The sequence below is a fragment of the Micrasema longulum genome, unplaced genomic scaffold (genome assembly GCF_059751315.1).
Source record: "Micrasema longulum isolate JH-2025_06_02 unplaced genomic scaffold, ASM5975131v1 h1tg000086l, whole genome shotgun sequence".
Lineage (NCBI taxonomy): Eukaryota > Metazoa > Arthropoda > Insecta > Trichoptera > Brachycentridae > Micrasema > Micrasema longulum.
The window spans coordinates 1,139,667-1,166,334 of NW_028277292.1; the positions used below are offsets into that span (position 1 = coordinate 1,139,667).

Below are 26,668 nucleotides of genomic sequence, written 5' to 3' on the forward strand. Positions count from 1 at the left end.
TCCTGGTCCCTAGTTTAAATTGCAAATTATGCTGCCGCACCCTGTACTTTAAAATGCCTTATTTTGATGTCTGTAATCGAGAGTATAGAGATCCTGGGTTTCTATATCTTCATCAATATAAAAAATTGTTAAATGCCGACATGATTTGTTAAAAATTGCTAATAGTATAACGTAATGGGTATCTTGAACGAGCTATCCACATGTCTCAACATATTAATGAAGATATTTGTACAAGCTATTGCTCCTTTCTTATAGAAATATTAAGACTCAGTAAACGTACACACAGTAAAAGGGTGGTTACACCTGTAACAAAAAAAAAACATCCTACAGAAAAATACAAAATCAGTACCTTAATTTAATGTTCTTTTTCTTATTCAGTTTGTGTATGTCAGCTGGGTTGGATATGATAGCAATATTACCAACTTCTATATCTCTTTGGTCCATATCCGCCATCTTTACTTTTTGTCTATGTTTAGGTCTACTGTGTCCCGCCTTCCCTTCTGTGTTTCTCTTGTTGTCTACTCTCTTGGTAGACTTACCATTCTTTCCTCGCCCTGTTTCTGAGTGCACCACATACAGCCGGTATATTTGCAGTAGAATTACCTGGAATGAATTGTTAAGGTGTTGAATTGAATAATGTGCATGGGTAATGAGTACACATATCTCTCATTTGTTTTTAGAGAAACCTGTACTTCTACTTTTTCCATTAAAAAATCAAACGCCATTATAAAATGGAAAAGTGATAATAATAAAAAAATATATTCGCTTTTATGAGTACTCTCTGTACTTTCTCTTAAATTATTTATTCCAGAAAACATTTGTTTAAAGACATAAAAATATTTTAATCTGTGAATATCTTTACTATTTAAAATAAATAAACAAAAAAATTTGTGACTATTAAATTTTTTGTCAATAACCGTACGTACATACATACAAACACATGATATATAAATTGTAATTTTTCAAAATCTAAAATTATCCAAAGATTTTCTGAAATCTCGACGTATGGATATGTAATGTTCTGAATACATAAATCACTACTGATTCTACTCTGCCTGTGTGGTGTAAATAAATATAATAATAGGTAGTGGAAAATCTTACCAATGTATTTTTGCATGTGAAAAAAACATTCATATAGCTGACAATGCGGTAATGGACAATGATGAGAAGCCGAAAAGCGAGGAATGGAGCATCTTGGAGAGCTATATTCATCATAATGGCGCAGACGTCGATAGAGCAGCAGCATGTTTCAGTGGTACCACTGAAACAGTATTTGAAACCACACCCTCAATATGTTTATTTTTTGTCTTCATTTTATAGTATGTTAAAAATACCACATGTCATGTCCCTAGTCCCTACTCCATGAGGCCACAAGCTCTGTATTGAGTTGGAACAAATATGATCAATCAATAGTGGAAGCACAGTGAAAAAAAAACAATTGCACATATAAAGATAAATCAAGCATAATGTTAAAAGGATTATCATTTATGTATATAATAAATAAAACATATGAGTCGTCTATTTCCAAAATCCGCTTTCTCCTTACAACCGCCATATATGTTGCCGCCGAATAGTTAAATCGACCACTCATCTGAGTGGCTAGGCTGTTCATTAAATTCCGCGATTAAACTGAATGGCTAGGCTGTTTATTAAATGAATAAGAGAGCTCAACGTGCTGGCTGGTTGAAAACCAGGCCTATGGAAACTGCCAAACCAAAAGCTGCTGGGTTTGGTTAGGATAGGTTGGGTTAAGTTTAATAATTTAAAAAAAGTATCTTTGCTTAAATTAAGTTAGGGATTAATTATAAAATTAAATTAAGGATTAAGTTACGTAAAAAAAATATTATTTTATATTATTATTAAACTTAACCCAACCTATCCTGACCTAACATAACTTCACATTTAGAAAATAAATTAGAAAAGAAAACTATTATTGCCATTGTATTCAAATTAAAGAGGCTAAGCGACGTTCAACCCTTTCGTTAACGTTCATTCAACAAACGGCCTAGCCATTCAGTTGAATGCCGGCATCTAATAAACAGCCTAGCCGCTCAGTGGAGTGGCTAAGTTAATTATTTGGCAGCGACATATACATAATATTATAAAATAATAATAGTATGAAAAATAAATTAATGTGTGCATAAAAGAGCTTGATCTAAATACACATGAGGTGGGTGATCTAATAGACATACAAAATCTCTCAAAATTAATCATTGATGGCTGAAAATTAAACGCTTATTGTTTTAAATGTTTATTGTGAACAAAAATGGACTTCTTCGAGATCACTAATTAAATTTGAGCACGGCCTCCTTCATAATAATTAACCATAGGGAAGCACCTCTTGTGAACCATTGGATCAGTGCAAAGCACAGGTGCAATTGGACGTAATTATGCAGAAAGCAGCCAGCTATAGAAAAGTGAAACTGAGATAACAGCACTTTTATGAAAAGAGTGAATAATCAAATCTACACAATAGTATGACATGTTTTTGACTTTGGCAAATGATAAACAATGAATACATTGGTTATGTTTTACTATCACAAACAAGAATCTAATGATGTACTCGTATTTAAGGAGTTATAATGACTTTTAAAGTACCGTAATATTTTTCTATTTTTTGGGTGTTTTCTGCAAATTAAGAAATGCCGTCTTTGTGATTGACAGTATTTTCAGAAGGTGATTATTACAGTTTCTGGTATGTAAGCGGTCTGGTTGTTTTTAGCAGAACATAGAATTGACCTTACTGCACCCCATAACACCAATATCTCATTTTTCTAAATTGTGGACTGGCTGCTTTCTGCATAACTACGTTCAATTATAAATCTTTTCTTTCCCCCAGATAATGGTTAATTTGGGGATATTCATTTTTTCCATGCGACTAATTTTTGCTTCATATATGGCCACACCGATGATTAAACGTCAAAAAAATGAACATGTGAAATCAAACGTGATTATTTTCATTTAGAACATTATTGCGATCTTAAGCATGACCCGAAACACTTAATTAGGTTGAATTGACCAAACCGTATTAGTTTTATTTCTGTTTTTGGAGCAGTTTAATACACCATTTGACGTTTAATCATCAGTGTGGCCATTATATGAAGCAAAATGTGGTCGCATAAAAAATAAAAAAATCTTCATATTAATTACTCTCTAGGGGGTAGAGAAGATCCAGAATACCACCACTAGGTCCCATTTGGTAAAAAATCGATAAGATAACCACAATAAGAACTTTGAAAAAATGTTTATTTAAAAAATAAGTATTGAATTTACTGACTGATTTACATGCATCAGGTTCTATTATTTAACCATCAATTATGTAAGTAGAATAATTGTTTCACTATCACTTATTCAGTTGGTTAGGCATATTGAAGAGAAACTTATGAAACAATATTATTAAATGGCTATAAGGAAGTTTTGTGTTTTTTTTATAATTATTAATAGATTATTAAACTAAGTCAAAATAAAAAAATATATAAATTATGTATTGTATTATCATCACTTGATATATGCTATTACTTTGCCCGTGACATCACGAGTTGTCAATGAGTAGTCTCGACATTTAAAAGTAGAACCCCGTAGCGTCAAAATATACTAAACGTTTAACAAAATGGCTACTCGGCAACCGGAAATCTATCTCAACACTTGCGTTTGCGCAGCTTTTGAAGTAGTTCGTTTTTCTTTTAACCGTTTTTTTTTCTAAAATGCTCTCAATTTTTACTGCGTACATTTTTGATATCCAATTGTCCATAGCATTGAACTCCAAATGATGCATAGGGCACTGCATTTATTTATTTATTTAAATATTGATACACCAATCGCGGCGTATCCTTATCATTTTTGTTACAGGAAAGTAAAATGATCAGTCTTACGCTTCAGGTACTAGTCTAGGGATTTTAAAATATTCTGGTGTGAAAACACCCTTTAAAAAAAAACATATCAACCATGTCGGGAATCGAGCCGACACCTCTCGCATGGTAGGCAAACGCGCTGACCATTATACCACGAGGCCGACACTGAACATTTATATTAACATCATTGTAATTTACAGGGTGCCCAGGCATCAATGTCAAAAAGTAGTGGTAGAGAACTCTTACGCCAAAGGTTAATTTTATTAGAAAATTCAGTATTTCATTCAAGTATTTTGACCGGATTTCGCCCTTGGTAGAATAAATAAGTTTAGATGAATGTTAATTTATTTCTTATTAAACAAAAAATATTTAATAACTATCAAATATATCTTACTGTACATAGGTAATGAGGAAGTTCAGCCTCACAGGAAATTATATATGAAAAATGTTTTCTTACGCGCGGTAAAAATAAGATAATAAAATTGTACGGTAAATTTTCTTGAAAATTTATAAAATTATTTTAATAAAACTGAACTACTTGGAACGACGTCATAAGCTCCTTGAACCAAGAAATAAGAGAGTTGTGAAAGGTTTCCGGTTTACGGTAAGTCAACGAACCAATCGGCAGAACTGACCAAGAAGAATCGAAGAAGAGAACTTTAGACGTCACACGGAGTAACAATAAAAAACTTTTAAAAAAATTTGCGCTGATAATACGATACATATTTTTTTTGGCTTAGTTTAAGTCTATTAACAAATTTAAAAAAAAACTGAAAAAGCCGTTCACTTTCTCATTGTCAAGCCACCCCGCGTAAAGTAATTTTACAGTCGCAAATTGTAAAAATACATCGTCTTAATAAGAATAACATCACTAGGTTCTTACAAATGGTTAAGTTCCATGTTTACTTAAAAAAGGGTTCATTACAAAATCATAATAATACAATCGACATTTTTATTTAACAGCTGTACCTATTGATTTGTGTATGAAAACTCGCTATTTAATTTATGAAATAAAAACTATAGGACTCATCCACAAATATTTGTTGGATTTGATCATGCTATGTCTTTGTCGGTCTTCCTCGATTTCTGCATTCATCGACATTTGCATCGTAAATCTTTTAGCTCTTTCTTTCGCTGTCCATTCGTTCTATTAATACATGTTCAAACCAACGCAGGACTCCTTAATTTTTGTCGATAATGCTCATTTCAGCCCTACAGAATGTACCTACGGATCTTGACAATAACACCTATTGTACATAGTTTTAACATACATTACCCAGAGAGATCGCATTTTGACAGCATTCAGCGTACTTTCATTCTTGTTTTTCGGCATGAGTACTTCATTGTGAACTCCTAATTTTGCCTCATTTCACAAAGATTTATTTGCCAAGGTTGATTTAAGTGCACCGTTCACCCTGTTACCGACACTCGGCCTCTTTCAATATCTTTTTTCAGTCTTCTTTCCATCCCTAGTAAACATACTTCCCAGATACACATTTTTTTCTACCTGTTTCAGTATAATCCCATTCACACTTCACAGTGATCCCACTCATACTTTTCTATATTTCAAAAACCATGATTTATCAACATTCATCAGCAAGGTAAAAAGGATTACTTCAAATACATTTGAAATAACTTAAAATATAGCATTTTCTAGCAGTTTTTTATATTTGCAAAATAAAATGCATTAAAATTCATTTTAGTGGATGCGATGGTCTGATACTGCATTTATTCTTCAGAGTAATAATGCGTGAACCTATAGAGAAACCCTATCACTATGTTTCATAGAACGCAAGCGATGTTGATTTGTTGGTTAGAAACCAATTGGTGGCCATTTTGTTTTTTTGACAACATAAACATAACGGTTCGATCGGATGCTTTTGTAGCTGTTCTTGGCTTTGTACGTAAATAACTTTGATATTTACATTATAATAAATAAAAATCGACTACGGTGAATTGCATTATGTTTGGTTGCAGCAGTAGGAACGTCAAAAATGTTAAAAGAGTCAGTTTTCACAGGTAATTGATTTAGAATATCTTCCCATGATTAACATTGATTTTTGGCATTTATTGTACCGGCACGTGTATTATGTTGCTTTAAACTGTCCTTATATTAACATATTTACTTCAGATACTATGTTTTCTTAATTTGGAAGATAAGATTGTGAATTGAAGTATGTTAACTGTTGATAATGACAGTTGATTACGGGCAATATGTCGGGGCCGCACTAGGCATCCATATAAAGTTTGAATGTTTATCGAGTAGATGTCAATTAAAATTTTACTCGAAAATAGCAACGTCAACCTTGAAATTGCATCTAAAATGAGGTGTCCAAATTTCAGGCCGCTACGTCTCACCATTTCGGAGATGTGACGGACAAACAAACAAACTCAACACAGGACTTTGGTTCCATGGAGTTGGGATTTATGTCTCAATAAATTTAACATAAGAGTGTTCTGAATAAAATGAATAAATAAATAAAAATTAAACACACACATGTATTTTCAGTTTTATAAAATAAATATAGGCGAATTATAGAAAATTTAATTGGAATAACCCTGCAATAATAAATACACATGTACATATTTAAAAATATTTACAATGCAAATTAATATCCATTTGGCAATTCTCGACCTGAGTACGGCCCATTATTTTGCTGCCAACTGTAGCTAATTTAATACCCAATAGTCATTGAATGGTTTTCCTACGTTTGGGCTCCTCTATAGCTTGGCGCATTTTCACTATGAGGTTTATTCAATACATTCGCAAAATACCTAATTACCATTCTCCACTCACTAAATTTATTTTATTTTAACTTATCGATCTTCTCTTTGCCAAAGTGACTCATTATTATTTATATTTTTATTTTTTTAAATTGAGTTTTTATGATTTACCCAGGTATTTAAATTTACGGTCATTTTCTACTTATATAAATAGGTAACTTCTAAATAATTGGAATCGATTTGCGGTAAAGCTGGATTCAAACCTCGGACCTTCTGATCCGGAGTCTGAGATACTGCCCACGAGAGCACAACTGTCTTTTAGTAAAAAATAAGGACGGTGTGCAGTTTTACACCTAATTATATATACTACAGTTCTTAAAATATAGCTTGATTAGAATGACAGCTGTCAAACTAATTTCATTAGTGATGGAAATTACTGATCACTGATCAAATCGATTTTATCAGTTATTTAATGCAATCATAAATCTCTGTTTCTGAAAATTGATTTAAAAAAACGCAAAAACAAGCCTATTATAGTGTGTTTACACAATTATTCACCAAAAAACAAGACATTTATACTTTTTCCATGAACAACATCACATGAATTATTTTTTTATTCGATCAATTTACATTGATCAATTTGTCCCATCTCTAACTTTTTTGCAGAATGATGTAACCTCGTAAGGACGTCGTTAATAAGTAGGTTTATTTTAGTTTTTTTTTAGTTTTAAAGCTGATTTTATATATTAATGTTGATTTATGTGTCAAGCATTGTATTAAAAAAATTAATTAACACGCCAGATACGAATGATTTTTTGTTTGTCAATATAAATAACTCCTTTGACGTGACTACAAAGTTATGTCGTCACTTTTTCTGAAAAAGTCATTATAATCAAGCTAAATTTAAAGGACTTTAGTTTCTATCTTAAATACCTACTCATAGTTATATTAAAATTTGAGAAAGTGAAGTAAAAACGTAAAACATATAAATAGTATGTTTTTATTTTAATCATTTTAAAGTGCAATAAAATGTGTTTTACTTTCTATAAAAATGTACGTTTTATTAATTATTTTTACTAACGTAACCTGACACAATTGACCAGGAATCACCAGGTATGGAATATGTCGGCATTTATAAAATAAAACGCCTGAATAATAATTCATTTGGATGCAGCCATGATAGATCTAAATTATCAAAGGACATGAGTAAAATTACTGTTGTAAAAATGTTTACTGTCAATGGAAAATCGAGTCTGGTTATAGGTATTTAGTATAGGTTTTTCAATTGATAGGTTCGCTTTGCAAGTTAGAAATAGCATCGTATTAAAATAAATGACACGGTAAGGGTAAGTACAATCATATAATATACAGTATGCAGATACAATAAGTAGGTACGCTGGAGAAAATCGCTTTCGCGTGTGCAGGTAACTTTTTTTTAAAACAATATTTTATTCGAAAAATACATACGTTTTTCCTATGCTGCCGTTCGCACTGACCCTCGATTTCCTCGATTTAGTTGCAGTGAGAACTACGGTAAACTGTAGCAAGCTCCACGACCAAATCGCTAATGTTAGTAAAACTAACAAAGGCTCTGAAACTATTTTATCGTCTTTAAAAGAATCGAAGAATTCGATGATGTCTGCAGCGGTACCTGAAAAAAACACCCAAAGAAATTTGAAGCTTTTAAAAGAATATCTTAGATATATGTACAGGGTGTTCATTAAACCCTGTCACATCCGAAACCACGATGATCTGTATGATCAAGAATACATATTGGCACATAAAAGTATTTTTTTGGAACGAAATATAAAAAAAAACAAATGGTTGCTTACTTCTGCAAGGAAGAAACGAAGGGGGGAGTCTGATACACCGACAACCATGCTCCCCCACTTCTCCCCTGCAGAAGTAAGCAACAATTTGTTTTTTTAAATATTTTCTTTGTTCTAAATATTTTTTTAAGTATGCAAATATGTCTTCTTGTCCATACTGATCATCGTGGTTTCGGATGTGACAGGGTTTAAAGAACATCCTGTATATATGTATTGGTGTACTGATATTAGTTTGGTACAACGTTTGTTAGTGGTACTCATGGTCGTAGCTAAGGGTTGGCCAGGGAAGCGGCTGTCAGGGGCGCAACCCTCAAGGAGGATGCCATTTGCATACCCACAGCCTTATTTTCTCTTCCTATAAAATGAGTCTTGGGGGCGCGAAATTCAAATCTTGCCAGGGGCGCTCATGACCCTAGCTACGACGCTGATGGTACTGCTATAAAATATAAAAATACATCGATACGACGTTGAATTTTAAAAAATTATAATAATGTTGTCACTTTTGTCCAAATTCGTTGAATCATTATTATTATTATTATTGTGGATAATTTATATAGCGCTATTTTTGTGAAAATCACCTCAAGGGTGCTGAATACGAGAGGTTTGTATGCTAAATATTTCATGTCTTTTTTATTCTAGTGAAAAAATTATCATCGTCTAAAATACAACAAAAATGATATATTATTTATTATGTTATATTCTACTTTTAAAATACGATCTTACCAATATAAACGAGAAGCAACTGACTGAGTTGGTCTCTTGTCAAATCTCCTTTGGGTAGCAACCATCTTCCAACAATCAGAGTCAGCATCAGAAACTGCTCAATCAATGTAACCCAAGTTTCCGTACTGAATGGTATATCTGGCAGATGAATTTTACCCTGAAAACATATCAAAATAACAATTTTAATACCTCGAATACATAGGTACATTATTTCCTAAAATCACCAAAACTTACATATTATTTGTTTCTGTACCTAGTTCAGTAAGTTATTCTTCCGTATTCGGAATATTTATTTATTTAATTAATTTTACAATACGCCCAAGGGGCATTTACAAAAATTATACTGGTAAGTACAAACATAGTAAGTAATAATTTTAAAAATAAACAACCCATTAAAAAAATATACATTTTATATTCATGTAGAAACAATAAAAAGCATACTGCAATGCAAAATAAAAAGTAAAACTTTGCATAATAAAAAATATAAAAAAATATGGATGTGAGAAAAATATTAGAATTTTAAAAAAAATGTAAAGTTGTAAAGAATTAAAACAAAATATTCGTATAAAAAAAGTGTTATTAACAAATAAATGTTTAAAAACAAATAAAAAAAAATTGTTTACAGTAAGTATATTTGTCGGCCTCGCGGTGTAATGGTCAGCGCGTTAGCCTGCCATGCAAGAGGTCTCGGGTTCGATTCCCGACATGGTTGATGTGAAATATTTATTTAAATGGGTGTTTTCACACTAGAATATTTCATAGTCCCTGGACTGGTACCTGAAGCGTAAGACTGATCATCTTACCTTCATATAACAAAAAATGATCAAGATACGCTGCGATTGGTGTACCAATGCAGTGCCATATGCACCGTTAGGTGCGGAAAGGGAACGATGATAATGATGAAGTATATAAAAGATAATAACGTAATATACGGTACACAAAAATATTTGATAAAGTAATTTCAGAAAGAGATAAGATAATAATAATACACATCAAAAACAGAAAAAAAATTGTATGAAAAAGAAATATAAAATAATTATTAGAATTTTAAAATATTAATTAATTATTAGAATCTTACCCCCAGCATTTTGCTCAGGTCTTTGAGATCAACACCAGATGCTGCTGTGATGTTGAAATGTTCCTCTCTCGCCTGAAGACGCTTCTCTACCTTGTGGAGTTCCAGCAGCCATATTGCTGGCACCACACTACCCAAGTAGATAAACACGGACGGACAGAACCTTCAATCATAAAATGAGACAAATCAGACTCATTTAGAAAAAAGGCGAAATCACAAAATTCTATTTTACATAAGGCAGTATATAAATATTAAGATATGGGACACAACATTTATGAAGAAAAAAAATCGAAATTCAAGTTGAAGGCTAAGAAATGTGTTTTATTCGTATGTGTTTTGTAAATATTTCTTCGTAAAACTCATAAAGCTCCATAGAAAAAATTATAAATACAATTATCAATAAAACTTCTCGGTTTAGTTTCACTTTTATTTAATTTGACCAACGAGCGCTTTCGCCTAAGAAGGCATCTTTAGCACTGCTAAATTACGTACAACATTTGGAACTTTCATAATATTTGTTACAAAGTTTGGATGTAAAAATATCACAAAAGTATTTTATAAGGACAGGCAACATAAATATAATTACAACTCTTTTGCAAAATGAACTGTTTTGCCAGAATGTGAATAAGAACCACGTAATTGGTTAAAAGCACATTAAGAGTAATAAAACAAATTTGTAAAATAAAACAAAAACACTAAATACAGTAGATGTATTATATAACATAAATGACAGGTCATAAATCCTAAAAATATCTAGACTTCCATATTTCGTCCTCAACAATATTCTTCATCTCTTGTAATACATATAATATAAACTTTAATAAACTTCCATGAGGCTAAAATCCGGTACTTGTCTACAAAAACGGGTTGTGGTCCCGTAGTAATGTCGTGGACTCACAGATCAGAGGTTCGAGGTTCAATCCCGATCTACCGACTTTTTTCAATTTTTCTATAACATTCACAACTGGTTGCAAATACCCCAAAAATTTGAATATTTTATTATAAATTATTAAAATAAATATATATTTATACTTATTTTATATAAATATTTAGATATTGTAATCGTCGAAATATCTAACCCTATAAACCACATGCGGTTAACCGCCCGCGCCCGAGGGAATCTCGCCCGCAGAAATGTGGAGTTTAGTTCATGCTAAAATGTGTTCATAAACTCAAAAACATCGGACGTGTGTGTGATTTATTCAACTAAAAAAATCAATTAATCCAGAATGCGTCAGTATATGTATGTCTTTTTAAAAATGGATTTTGCGGGACTAGGACTGCAGTTATTTAGCAAGAAAATTGTTTTTATCCAGAGCGCACCATGTGCCTTACATTTTTATACGGGGTTCGCCAACTACTAAAGCACTGGCTCAGTATCTGGCATAGAAGACACATTCATATTTTATCACTTCTTCACAATATTTTGAATAGTCTCACTTCGCCTGTTTATCTGAGAGAGCTCTTCTAACCTTTATCACAACAACTGATTTGAGAGAATGAGGGGAAAGAGTTGATTATCAAAACAATTGTGATGTATTATTGAATTAATGATTATAATTTATGCATATTTATATTGCAGAAAAACATCCATTTAGTATCAAAAATCATCTTGCCAAAACTTGGCTTTTTTCAACAAAAATCTAAAATGCAACCCACTCGCGGCAAACCTTACCCTTAAAAAATATGTTTTATATTATTTTTCCCTTATTCTACATACTATAGAACATTTTTTCCGCATAGGGCCGATTTGATAGTTTCTTTGATCCACCCTAATGTAAATAAAGTGTTAAATAAATAAAACCCATACATGCTTTGCGTATGTGAGTAATGATTTTGATATTCTGGCCAGCGACTTGCAAAAAAAATTGACCAATGTGGACGAGACTCGAAAAAGGTTCCCCTGCCTGTTATAAACTACTAAATCGATACTGCTGCACATAATTCCCGAGATAGTCTATGTATAATACATTGCAAGCTAATTTTTAATAACCTTTCCTTGGTATAAAAGTTTTCATATAAAACATTCAAATGGGCGCATTTACACAAACAAAAATTGTATGTTTACATGGTTCACTGACAGGCACTAACATATGTTTTCGAACATAAACACGCACTGTAACTACCTGCTTGCTATTTTTACACAGAAAATCACAAAACTGCGATTATTTTTTTCTAATTATTTTACTTTGCTGTTAGTTGGTACCCGGAATTCTCAAGTGTGCTGACGAAAATCCTTGTCATGATTTTTAAACAAAAAGTATATAGCTTTGTTTATTTACTTCCATATTCCGTTCTCAACTGTTTTATTGCTTTTGTTGAGGTATGAGCCATCTATTTTCAAAGCCCGCTATCTCCCTATGGCGGCCATAGGGACAAAGAGGGTATTAAAAATAGACGACTAATGTCTATAGTCCTTAAAATATAGCTTGATTAGAGTGACAGCTGTCAAACTAATTTCATTAGTGATGGGAAATTACTGATCACTGATCAAATCGATTTTATCAGTTATTTCATGCAATCATGAAACTGTTTCCAAAATTTGATATAAAAAATGCAAAAACAAGCCTATTATAGTGTGTTTAAAACAATTATTCACCAAAAAACAAGACATTTATACTTTTTTCATGAACAACATCAAATTAATAATTTTTTTATTCTATCAATTTACATCTCTAACGTTTTTGCAAAATGATGTAATCTTGTAAAAACGTCGTTAATAATTAGGTTTATTTTAGTTTTCTTTTAGTTTTAAAACTGATTTTATATATTAATGTTGATTTATGTTTCAAACATTGTATTAAAAAAATAAACTAACACCCCAGATACAAATGATGTTTCGTGTGTCAACATAAATAACTCCTTTGACGTTACTACAAAGTTATGTCGACACGTTTTCTGACAACTGTCATTCTAATCATGTTACATTTTAAGGACTATAGATTGATATTATTTTCTTTCTCTTTTTTTTTCATATTCTATATTATCTCCTTTGTGTGTGTCATGTTGTATTATTGTATTTATATTTGTGGAAAACTTTTACTGGATGTATGTACTCGTAGATAGATACTACTTTTTATAACTACTTATTTATTTAAGTAATTGTTTATAATTTATGTAGTTTTTCCCAATTATATTTATATTTACTTCGATCAATTTGGAGGGAAAAGATGAATTATTATTAGTAGTGATGGTTTTACACTGCAATATTTCATTGTTCCTGGACTGGCACGTGAAGCGTATGACTGATCACCTTACTTTCCATATAATAAAAATAATCCAGATGTGCTGCAATTAGAATAGCAATTCGTGGCCCTATTCACCACTAGGTGCGGATAAGGAAGTAATGATGATGATTTGAATTTTACTAGATGTACGTTTACTATTACCCTCACGCCATTACCGCATAGGAGAAGGCAGAGAGGATAGAACGCCACATGCGTCTATCCTGACATACATTCCTAGTGTCTTCCACATTCACCCAATTATTGTACAGGGCGGGCCTTAACTGTGTTCGCGGTTTACGAGACATTAGTCAAGCACCAAGCGTAAAGTCTATTCGGGAATTGATCAAAATGTTTAAGACAACCGGCTGAACAGTAAGAATAATGAATGAAGGCCAGTCGAAGTCGGTGAGGATACCAGAAGTTATTCAGCATGTTAGTGAATCAGTAAGGGAAAATCCGCAACAATCAACTCGCAAGAGAAGTCAAGCCTTAAACAACAAGAGGGCCACTTTACGAAGAATTTTACGCCACGGTTTACATCTAAAAGCCTAGAAAATTTAACTGACGCAAGAGTTGAAGCCGAATGATATCTACCTTCGACCGCTTAAAGGAGATATTCCCCGGGAAACTCATTTCACGAGGATGAGACATTGAGTGCCTCCACGGAGCCCGGATCTCAGCCTGTGTGGTTATTTTTTGTAGGGATACTTATAGTCGAGAGTCTATGAAGACAATCCAATAACAATATATCAGTTAAAACAAAACATTTTACGGAAAATTAACGCCATCCCACGGGCAACTTTTCGACGTGTTTTTTGAGAATTTGCGAATCCGCCTTAAACAATGTAAACAAGTTGGTGGAACTCACTTGGACAATATAATTTTTAAAACTTAGATATTATTAAAATTTCCATTTACTAAAGTTTCTAAAAAAAATAAATGAAATATTTGAAAGTTCTTTGTAGAATTAATTGTTAGGTATTTTTTTTGGTAATTGAAACTAGGTATACATTTAAGACCCACCCTATATATGCTTTTGACATGACCTGACTTGAAAAAAATAAAAACAAACCGAGGTTGAATAAATTGTCTTAGCTGTACACATTCAAGTAAATTTGCAAATCCAAGGTTATTGCAGAAAATGTAAAAAACATAATTATTCATTAATTCATTTCGAGACTTCACACGATAATAATACAATGCCCTCAAGGAACAATTCAAATCAGGAGACCAATGTGGCTGTTCCAGTATTAGAATCTTGTAATCCGCTTTCGCTATTTACTCGGGCTAAAATACCTAACATCAGCTCGTCTACTTTACTAACATCTCACAAACCGCATTAAAATCATCTAATTCAATGCTACTTTCAGCCGCTCAAGTTTTAGCATATAAGAACACCAATAATAAACATTTAATCAGAAGCCTGAATGTTAACGCATCACAACGTCAGCACAGCGAATTGCGTGCTATCATCTGCTATGTAAAGGTAAGGTGCCAGTCCAGAAATAACGAAATATAGCAGTTAAAACTACCTTAACTAAACACTCTGCCAAGAATCGAACCCAGGACCTCAAGAATGGTAAGCGAACGCACCAACCACTTCACAATAAGGCGGGATTATCTCCACTCGATTCCGTTTTTCAGGATTTTTACCCAAGAGTAGCCATCGAGTAAAAAATATATAGGGTTCTGGTTCTATTTCACACATAAAATTGTTTTCTTCATTCGCCTGGACATAGATTTTAATAAATCTGATTAAATAACAACAACAAAACTTGTCTGACAAAATCAAAATTAAAATTAACACATCATAATTCCCTTTTCACGAGAAGATGATCAGTCTTACGCTTCAGGTACCAGTGCAGGGACTATGAAATATTCTAGTGTGAAAACAGCCTTTTAAATCAATATTTCATATCAACCATGTCGGGAATCGAACCCAAGACCTCTTGCATGGTAGGCTAACGCGCTGACCATTACACCACAAGGCCGACAACAACACAATACGTCCAAAAATATTATTCAAAAAATAGGTCGTTGAAATGTGAAAATCACTACACAAGGTCGTGAAAAGTCCAGAAGAATCACAATAATTAAACAGAAAGTGGATCGTCCCAAGGCCCGCCTGTTACATGGAATAGCCCTAATGGTTGCAATTTCCTGAGGAAACGAATGTCGCTCTTCGACAAATGATTGGTATTCTAAACGACTCGATAAAAGGTTTGGCGATCGTACCTCCAGCAGTGTTGTTGTTGGGAAATTTGTTTACTCACCTTTCTGGGGACCGAAAATATGATCGGTCGATATAATAACACTATCGATATTGACTCTTTTTAAGAGAGGCCAATGTTTGTGCGACTATTATTTGGCTCAAAGTATAACAATGGGCCAACATCAAGATTTCTCCCAACTGACTAAAAAATCAAACACAGGTTTGTTACTGATGCAATTTATTTGTCACTGTTTTAAGTATCAAAAAAGATATCGGAGACCATTGTGGTGTAGTCCAAGACGTTTGCCTCATGCGCGAGGGTTCTGTATTCCATTCCCAGTGAGATCACATGGGTGGTCTGTAGTGTGAATCATCAAAAATGAGCATATATGTCTAAATATCTGTACATATTTTTTGTATCTGTCCAGGCGGATGCAGAATACAGTTATCTGTGTGCAATAGAGGCAGAATCCCGGACGAGTGCTTACGACTCTATGGTTACTCTCAGGTGATAAAAGAAATCAAAAGAAGAAAATTCCAACTTATGGTGTACGATTGGCGTGTTCGCCTGCCATTCTTGATCCTGGGTTAGATTCCTGGGAAAATCAACTAGTGATAATTGTTCATAAGGTGATTTAAGATGACAGGCGCAGGCGGTGGCAAAAAGTTTTGATGAATAGGTATTTGAACATTGTTTTTCTATCACTCTTTGGCAAATGCCTCCCTGATACTGTGCGAAAAAGGCAACTACGCGTCGAGCCGATTATGCTTACATAAAATTGACGAAATCGGCGTTTCTCTATCCCGTTTTCCGCACCTCAAAATTGAACCGATTTGTTTGTTTATTTGTTTATTAATGCTTGCAGACTGGCTGGATTTCCTCCCTAGGGAAAAGTTGAGGAAATATGTATGTTCAAACATGGGCAGAATGGTGAATGTTACACAGTGTGTAAAGTGGCCACTTAAACCAGCCAACGACAGGTCATAAGCCCTGTAAATGCCTAGACTTCCATATTCCCTTCTCAAAAATGTTTTCCCTCTCTGTTGAAATAAATTTTAAAATGAGTATTAAAATGAAATTTTCGGTGTCGGTACTTTTTGCGTTTTTAAAAAATAGTTGTCATATTTTATATACCTTACGTCCAAAGACAAAAAGTAAAACTACGTGTTTTTAAAAAAAATTGTATGATCTTGGCTCCCATAAGAAATAATTTTTAATTAAAAAAAAACAAAACTTTTGTGACACGCTAACGGTAAATATTTCAAGTGCGTAAAAATATGGCTGTTCTAGTTCTATAATCCAGGAATAAAATATGGCAATACGTTTGTATAAAGAAAATTCAGCCATCCTTTCTTGCAATATCCCTGTCCCTGGACTAGTTCAAAAGTGTAAGACTGATCCCCTTACTTTTTTCTAACACATGATCGAGATACACTGCATTTACTATACCAATGGAGTGCGTAATGTACCATCTGGTCTGGATTGGGGTTTAATTATGATGATGTCTAAATAATCCTTTTACAAAATTGTATTGTTTTAGTGCTTCATTTATTTACACAATTAGCTCCGTTTACTATCAAACAAAAAACTGAAGTTTATCGATGTGAATAAATAATTATGTCGTCGCCTTACTGAAATACGCCTTAGTCAAAGAAGGAATCGTGTGTTAGAAATACCACATTGTAAATCGAGGCTCGCACAGAGACATGCATATTTTATAGGCCCAAAAATTTGTAATTCTTTTTTTACTGATAATATTTCATTGATTACAAACTTTCAAAATTTTCCTTCTTTTAAAAAACATGCACTATCCTGGATTTAACTTAAAGATACGAACTCTTTTTTCCATGATTTATTTTGTTGCCCTTTAATATTAATTGTTTGTAATTAACCTTTTTTAAAATATATTTTTGTGTTTTTTTTAAATATTTTTTATTTCCTTTATCAAGTACTATAAAAAAAATACCATATTATCTTTTACATAATATCTTATTTTTTCTTTTTTATGTTACACAAAAATATTATAACTGTCCATTATTTATTACAGTAGCAAAAATTAATTAACGTTTTCTTGTATACCCACGAACAGGCCATGCCTTTGTGGGATTTTTTTGTTTACTATTTATATGTATTTCATTTCTTTGTAATTATGCTTTATTTTTATGACTCTGTTTTATCATTTGTGTTTATTGTAAAAAAATAAAAAAATAAAACAAAAATTTAAAAAAAACACCTATAAAAAAAAAGATTAATTGCAAACAATATCTCGCTTGCTTAAGCTCAGACGAGTACAATACAATGATGTGCACAACAATGAACATAAATAAATAAGATATTATGTATGTATTAAGTTTATGTGTATTACGTTCATGACACTTAGATAATATGTTATACTATTGGACACTAGGTATAACAGTCCCGACACTTAGATAATGCATTTATTTCTCTAGAAAACAGGGGAAAACATGAATTCATCACTTCATCACAAGAATATGATTCTTTTTTTATTTTTATATTTATTTCTATTGATTATAGTTTTATCTTTGCATTTTACATTAAAAAATACAAAAGTTACATATATTGAAATATTACACAAACTCAAAAGTATGACTTGTGTGTGGGTAGGCATTTTAGTTTGAATTTCAGGTTACAGGAAGAATACGATATATATAAACATATAAAAATATTAACATATTACAACAGAGATTAAGAACATTAAGATAAGCTTATATATAAGTCTAGGCATCTACAGGGCTTATGACCTGTCATTGGCTGGTTTAAGTGGCCACTTTACACACTGTGTAACATTGACCATTCTGCCCATGTTTGAACATCTATGTTCCATCAATTCTTTCATCTGTTGATGTTTGTGAAGTTAAAGCGCTTAGACTTATATATTACCTTCCCTAAAATGTTCTTAATCTCTGTTGTAATATGTTAATGTCAACAGCTCTCCAAGGAGTAGAATTTAGTCCTTGTCTACAAAAATTTGGACAAACTCAAAATATTGTTGATATAAAAATTAGCGCTTATTTTAGAACAAATATATTTTTTGAGGTACATGATTAAATAATAATGAATTCATGTTATAAATTAAATCTGCTTTTTTTATTCATATTTTTTTTTAAATTCGATCGATACAAATTCAAAGAATTATCTCTACCATATTATCCTTATGAAATGCATTGAACAGTTTTGTTTTTCTGCCTTGTTTTCTGTTATATTGTTTTGCAAATATTAAATGTTTCTGGCTGACTTTTTTATGACCAAGAATGGTGAAAGCCACAATAAATTAAATTTAAAAAAATTGTTTTGTAGCTATGAAAAATGAGTGTCTTTGAGCGAGTCTAGATTTTCAATAAGGAATTTTAATTACATTAGTCAATCTTTGACTAGATCTATTTTTAAAAAATTGGAAAATTAGTGTTGGCGCATAAAAACATTTTTTTGACAGTGCTGGCAATAGATTCATTTAGTTATTTATTTATTTAAACGCCTTGTTGGCTTTTACATGTTGTACATACATAAATACGTATAAAGACAGACACAGCCTCTCGTAGCTTCAAAAGTTCAACTTCTGGATCAATAAATAAGTGGTTGGAGGGAAAAGTAAAATTTCCAGTAAGAATATAATTCTAGATTTTTTAGAACATCACTCTTATAAAAATTGATTCATTTTAAAACTAAGATATTCATTTAAGTACCTATTTTTGATCAATATCAATCACGTCGTGTTTATTCAAATTCTTGTCATATTTTTAAAAATAGATTCCATTTTCTGCAAACATTACTTGTTCCTAATTGGGTCGCAAATTTTAAATGACTATAATTATTATTTTGTATGGCGACATTTTTGTAATAAAAATATCTCAAGGGCGCTTTAAACTATGTTTCTATAAATTTTAATTTATAGAAACATAGTTAACATAAAATAACATAAAATACATTTAATTATCGCCATTTTTATGAAGCGCAATAATTTTTCTACTGGCCCAGTCGCCCGGTCTCTAGTACTGGGTAGATACAAAATACACGCTACTGTACGTGCTCCATTTCCACTACATATATCGCGGACGTGGCACACCCCGCTGGCAAGAGTGTCACAAGTAAAAAAAACAGTGTTTTGCGTATTATATTTATAGGGTTTAGATAAAAGTACCCTGTACATGTACACAAAGACACGTCTGACATAATATTTATAATGTTTTACGTTTTTTAATCATTAAAGGACAAATAAGTTTTAAGAAGTTCACTAAAATGATACATAATCTATTATTCTCGTCATTAAATATGTATTGCAGTACGTCATACTGCGTTTTTTTTATTGATCTGTGACCTGTGACTATGGGAATGTAACATATTTTATTTTTTTTCAGTTTGACGTATAGATACTTTCGATGGACCCAAAGGTCATCCCTGCTTTTCCCAACACTATGTTCCTACACAGATACAGTATTGTGCGAATTAATGGAATAAGAGTAATTTTTGTCATTTTTTACGTAAAGCAACACTCGTGTATCAATTTGACAGTTGTTTAGCGCCAAAAATTATGACTTACTGTTCATTTATCCTTTGTGAGCTCATATTGGTGTTTGTTGGTGGACTATCTGTTGTTTTTTTCACATTTTCACAATAAAGGACTAATTTTATACATGGCTTGAATATTAAAGAGTGTTTTTGAGTTAGTTTATCATGAATATCACGCCGAGGAAAAGGGAAAAATTAAAACATTAAGTGAACATACATCAATGACTCAGAAAGAGCTTACAAATGAATTTGTTGTGAGTCAGGGGGCAGTCAGCAAGATTATTAAGCATAAAAGAGAAACAAGGTCAGTTGGAGCAAAGAAGATTGGGAAATGTGGAAGAAACCAGAAAACCAGTGTCCGAGATGACATATGTTTAATCAGAAATAGTAAGTTAAACCGCAGAAAAACAAGTTACGAACTTCAATGAGATTTGGCAATCACTGGGGTGATGATACATGACTCAACAGTACGAAGAAAGCTCATTGAATCTGGAAGAAAAGCAATTCTACCACAAAAGAAATAACTCTTGTCGGCACGTATGATGAAGCAAAGGGTCATTTGGGCTACAAAATATACCAAATGGACTATAGAAGACTGAAGGAAGGTGCTGTTTTCAGATGAGACTCACTTTCTTTACTGGGATATCGCACAAAATTTATGAGAAAAAGGGGGGATTCAAAATTTACTGTGGCTCATATTGACCAAACGGTGAAATATCCTGTGAAGAAGATGTTTTGGGACTGCTTTCCGTATATAGGGACCGAATTTTTGATACAAATAGGTTGAATGATAAATAGTCCAAAGTATAAAGCTCTATTGGAGCAGCACTTGAGTAGAGAACTGAGTAAATGTTGTCCTAATGGCGGGGCCGTATTGCAACAGGACTCAGCTCCTTATCACGTATCGAAGTGAATGCTTAAGTATTTCAACGATAAAAAGATAATTCTTTTAGACTGGCCTAGAAATTCACCAGACCTTAAGCCTATAAAAAAATTATGGGTGATTCGTAAATCGAGAATACAAAATTAGACTGCACCACTAAGATAAAGATGATAGAAGCTGTTATTCAGATGTGGTTTCGAGATGACAGAATGAAAGAAAATTGCCGAAGTTGAATTTATTTTATGTCAATACGTGTTCAGGCTGTAATAAAGCGAAAGAAGGACATACATCCTAATAAAAAAAATATATTTTATGATTGTACGTCACCTTTGACTCAAAATATTAATAAAAAACATATTTTAGGATTTCAAGGAATTTAATCACATTAATTCGCACAATACTGTATACTAGTAGACAGCGAGGAAACGAAATACACGGTGTTTCAGAGCCAGACCGCAAAACTTCAGAGGAACATTTCTTGTGGTAAACTTTTAAAAAAATCCTAGTTATTTTTTTTGAAAACTAATTTTTACTATAATAAAATATATTTATTATATTTTTGAAGATAGAGTAGGTAAATACTTAATGTCTAAAAAAAAAACATTTGGCCAAAACCGAAACTTCGGTCGGTTACTATTTTTATTATGTTCCTACTTCAATCGCCTGATTTTAAAATGCCCATTGGGCGTGAACAAACCAAATAAATATATAATTGAATGATAATAAACTATGTAGGTACAACATAGCGATCATTCTAATATGTTTCTAAGAATGAAATTTTTATAAAGAAAGGGCAAAAGGGACATCTCGGCGCCTTGTTAAAATATCGACTAATGGTCCGAATCTTCCCCTTTAGAGCTCTTTCCCACTTAGGTGATTCCACAAACAATTCCCTCTGCGGTACAAAACCATTTCGTATTATGTAGGCATCAAGTATCTCATAAAGAATTTTCCGTTATTATAAGTACCCAAATAATTTACAAAAGAAAATAGGAATACCGTACTTCCTTTATTACTTAATGATGCATAGGGCACAATGCCCTGCATAGGTACGTCAGTCGCAGCGCATCACAATTTATCGGAATATAAAGACAGATGCTCAAATAGGCAAACGCGCTAATGAGCGCTATCACAAGGCGGATTAGATTTGTTCAGCAATGAGCAATATCAGCCCTACAGGAAATTGGATAAAAAAAACGTATTTTTCTCACGCGCGGTAAAAATTAAAGCATTGTACGGCAAAATTTCTTGAAAATGTTTAAATTAAAACGAACTTCTTTGAACGAGACTGACAATAATACATATGAATCAACCGATGATGAGAGAGTTATGGAAAATTTCCGGTCAACGGTAATTGAACGGAGCAATCGGCAGAACAGACCGAGAGGAAGCGAAAGGAAACTTGAAACGTCACACGTGCAGTAATATCATAAATACAAAACTTTAAAAAATCCTAGCGCTGATAATACGATACATAAATAATGATATTTTTTGGGCTTAGTTTAATAGTCTAATAATAAACTAAAATAAAAATAACTTAAAAAAACACTGAACTTCCTGATTTTCCGAAATACTTATCATTAACGAATGACAAAAAAAATTGTGGGCTAAACTTAAATATTTTCAGGCGATACCCAGCATGTGAAATAATTCGTATGAATTTTCATTTTTCTGAAGGTTAATCTTCTTTCACTTCACAAAAATTGTCAGACAGTAGAAGTAATAAAATAAGCGTATTCAAACATAGGCAGAATGGTGAATGTTATACATTAAAAGCCTAGAATTTCATATTATTCCTTTCTCAAAAAGTTTTCCGTCTGCGTTATCAATTTTGGTCAACTCCTTACTGGTTTAAATCCAGTACCAAGACTTGTCGAGGAAGATTTAGAATTGCTTAAATTTTATGTGACGTGTAAAATTTCATGCCCAGATGCCTAACATCCTTTGGGAAAGGTCGGGAGTTATAAATACCAGCAGCACAAGTGTAAATTTGAACGCTCTCGCGGGGGTAGAGAAAACGTTGCTATCAAATAATTGGTGAGTCTTGTAACTAACAACATATTTGTCACGATATTGATTCACTTTATTGTAAAAATATATGATTTAAATAAAAGTTTTTTTTTTTTTATATATACGCCTCCACTCGTTTGCGAGTGATTAAAAAAAATATTATTGGTACACAATGTACACATAAATTAATAATGTACCGAGAGTTTTTTTTTTTACGAGAATTATATTTATATACAGATAAATGCATTAATGTCCCCGGAAAAAAAAAGATTTAATTGGTATACGTATTTATATAAGTTTTTATATTATGTGTTACTTATTATTTATGTGCAAGTGACATTATAATATTATATTCTTAGCATATAACATTTTTTATTTTAAACATAAAACTCCCCATCTTAGAACATGCTGAGACTTTTTAGATAAATTTATTGCATAAATAAGTTTACATATTTAATACCAGCGTTGCTATAACGAACCCTTTCGCGAAAGTAGGAAACACCGTTATAGTGCGTATTTAGTACATAAATACGCGGTATAAAAGCTTTTTCTACGGCAGCGAGAGTGTTTGGAATAGCAGCTCAGGGCCGCGATTATGAACGGCTATCTTCATCAGTATATACTGAAGCGGTATAAACTAATATCGATATTTATGTATGAAAGTGTGTATATTTGTATGAATATTCAAAGTATCTTCGTCGGTAATCGGTAATTAAACATGCTTAGAAAAAAAAATAACATATTATATTTTTCATACAGAAATCAGAATACGTACCCTAGGAATCTATTTAAAACTAGTGAATCAGAAAATGAATACAGAGCGTCCTCTAGTTGGATAGTCTCCATCTAACATGGCTCAGCCTGTTCTTAGGTGAAAAAATATTAAAGTAGTTTTATTCTAATATAACAATAACAAAAAGTAAACTAAAACGACTTAATTATAAATGCATGGATTGGAGTTTACAATCGCTTTGAAGTGGGCACTTTCTATTACAGAAGCCTATTTAAAATATAAATGAGAACTATTTTAAATGTTAATGAAGTAAGGAACCCGGACTAATTTTTGCGGTCATTCATCGGTTCGTTTCGATCATATGATGTCGATATGACAAGTAGGTAGAACATACCGAGGTAGATACAGATAGTACAGAAGCTAAGGATGCCGTCTCGATATATACAGATGAAGATAGCGTTCATAATTAAGGCCCTGGGCCGCGATTACAATTGCTTTCTTCATTAGTACATATCTAGACGATATCAACTAACGTCGATATTTATGTACGAAAAAATGTATATTTGTATAAGAATTTAACGTCTATTCGTCAGTAACCTATTATTGAACACGTTTAGAAAAAAAATTGTCTACATATTATTTTTTTAATACGGAAAACTAAATTTTACTTTGTAGATAAAATTTAAGATGCAAACTTCCCTTTGTAATTCGGCACTGTTCTAACGAGGACTGTACTACAGTGCAAATGATAAACCGTCGCAGCTCCAAAAATCCACTTTCGAGAAAACCGCAAAAAACTTTTTAAACAAGTAAATCGCAAGGATAGATAATGATAAAAATTTCATCATGAGACGATGATCCCGATTATCTGTGAGAAAAGAGCGTGTCATATAGGTCATAAAAAAAAACAGTTTTTCATATTTGCATCAGTTACTGCAGATAAAAAGTTGTCCAAAATTAGTTTAATGCAGTATTAAAACTTGGTGCAGTAAAAAAACCTCACTTTTAGTCATTATTACAGCCTAAAATGCAGTATCTCGTAAGGTTTACTGCGTTTTAGTTGTTTTTTTTAGAAAACTAATAGCAGATACTTCTTTTGAGTATCTTCTTTCAAGTCGGTCCCTCAATGCTGAGGATCGTGATCACCATGAACACTTCTTATTAGTCTGTTCCACTCCAGTCTGTCCTCAGCCCGACGTACTGACTCATCAAATTTTAGCCCCGTAGCCACCTTTATTTGGTCAGTCCATCTATATGGGATTCTACCCCGGCTTCTCCTACCTTCAACCCGGCCAGACATTATTGCATTTGCTAGATTGTCTGGCTCACGTCTAGAAATATGTCCAAAAAAAGACAGTATCCTTCTCAAACACACCACTGATAGACGAGTTGTAATATGGAACTCTTCCAGTATCAATGCATTCGTCCTTCTGGCTGTACAAGGCACTCGCATCAGCCTTCTCCAACACCACATCTCGAATGCATCGATCCTCTTCCTCTCTTTTGAGTATAAGCAGCTTGAATTCAGGCTCGAATTTTTTTTTAATAACTTTGTTTATTTATCAATTTACAAATTTAAAAAAATAAAAAAACACATGACATTTATTATTACAAGCAAAAATATTAAACATAATTGGGCCGAAAATATTTTTTAAAACTGCATTTTAGTTATTATTTTATAAATTTACGGGCTAAAAACTTGATATTACCGTATGAGCAGGTATTTAGTTTACAATCTTTCAGTTGTTGTAGTGAAAAAAGAGTTGGATACACTTATAGCTTACTATAATAATTAAATAACTCAAAAACGACAAAATGTGATTACTACACGGCGGTTTAGGGATTACACGGCGGTGTAGGTAGTGTTTAAATTTTTACTTAGGTATTTCACATGTCACTCAATTTTTTATTCTCCTATCCTAATTTATTCATCCAGATTTTGATTTCATTCTTAAAATACTGTTTGTTATCAGTTAGCTTGATTTTACGAGGAAGCATTTTAAACAATTATGCAGAGTAATAATCCTTGCACATTTATTAAAAAAATAAAAATCCTGTAAACGTCAAGACAGCCATATTTTCATCTTGAAAATGCTTTCCGTCTCTGTTGTGATATAAATATTAATGATAAATAATATGCCAAGTGAAGTATAGCAAATTACTCACCATTTCCATTCCTGATTTTCCTTTATCGTCAGTGTGAAGACTCCTTCCATAAATAAAAGAAAAGTTGGCAAAGCCAAGTACCAGTAATTTTTATTGGCTTTAAATATTGTAACTTGCCATATTGCAACTACGCCATGACAAGCAAACACTAATCTCGTTATTATCGCTTTAATTGTCGCCATAAACTTTGCCATTTTTTGAAAATTGTGAATTTAGTTGTGATTCTAGCAAAGATGACACAATGCCGCTCAAACAAACTAACGAAACTGAACCCTTCCACAAAGAGACAATTTACTCAGTAGACCACCCCATTTTTTAAACCGATTCAGACCTGGCTATTTTTGTTTATTTGAATTGAGCATACTAAAAACATGAGATTTAAGGTTTTGTTTTTTACATTTAATCTGTGTTTTAATCAGTTATTAAGATCAGTTTTTTTTATAGATTTAAATCAATACTTATACAAAACAATACTAAAAAATACATGATTTTACTTTCTTAGGTGATTAACAACGCATAATGAGACAAAAATAATAATTTTAAAATTATAAAAGAAATACACAACACGACGACACAAAACGCACATATCATACATAATTATCAATCATATTTTTTGAAAAAAGGATTTGGAACAAGGAAGGTATTTATTTTTGTTATATTTTTCGTTTTCGATTATTCTTTTCTTATATTTGTTTCGGTGTACGATT

General features: G+C 32.3%; 1 protein-coding gene across 1 annotated transcript; it reads right to left on the reverse strand.

The window, feature by feature from the left end:
- Nucleotides 1-205: 205 nt before the first annotated feature.
- LOC148284833 (transmembrane protein 26) lies at nucleotides 206-26,230 on the reverse strand. The gene is made up of 6 exons (XM_088234325.1): nucleotides 25,962-26,230; nucleotides 10,206-10,365; nucleotides 9,128-9,284; nucleotides 8,043-8,226; nucleotides 1,102-1,261; nucleotides 206-603 (listed from the first exon to the last, which is right to left on the reverse strand). Exons 1-6 carry the CDS (start codon nucleotides 26,153-26,155, stop codon nucleotides 343-345), a joined length of 1,116 nt encoding a protein of 371 aa, XP_088090451.1. The 5' UTR covers nucleotides 26,156-26,230; the 3' UTR covers nucleotides 206-342.
- Between the last annotated feature and the right edge of the window lie 438 nt (nucleotides 26,231-26,668).

Excerpts from the sequence above, each read along its gene's own strand:
- LOC148284833 (XM_088234325.1), bottom strand. The coding sequence starts at position 26,155 with ATGGCAAAGTTTATGGCGACAATTAAAGCGATAATAACGAGATTAGTG. Across the intron at positions 8,227-9,127 it reads GTTGCTTCTCGTTTATATTG|GTACCGCTGCAGACATCATC; the intron begins GTAAGATCGTAT and ends TGTTTTTTTCAG. Across the intron at positions 604-1,101 it reads TCACATGCAAAAATACATTG|GTAATTCTACTGCAAATATA; the intron begins GTAAGATTTTCC and ends AATTCATTCCAG.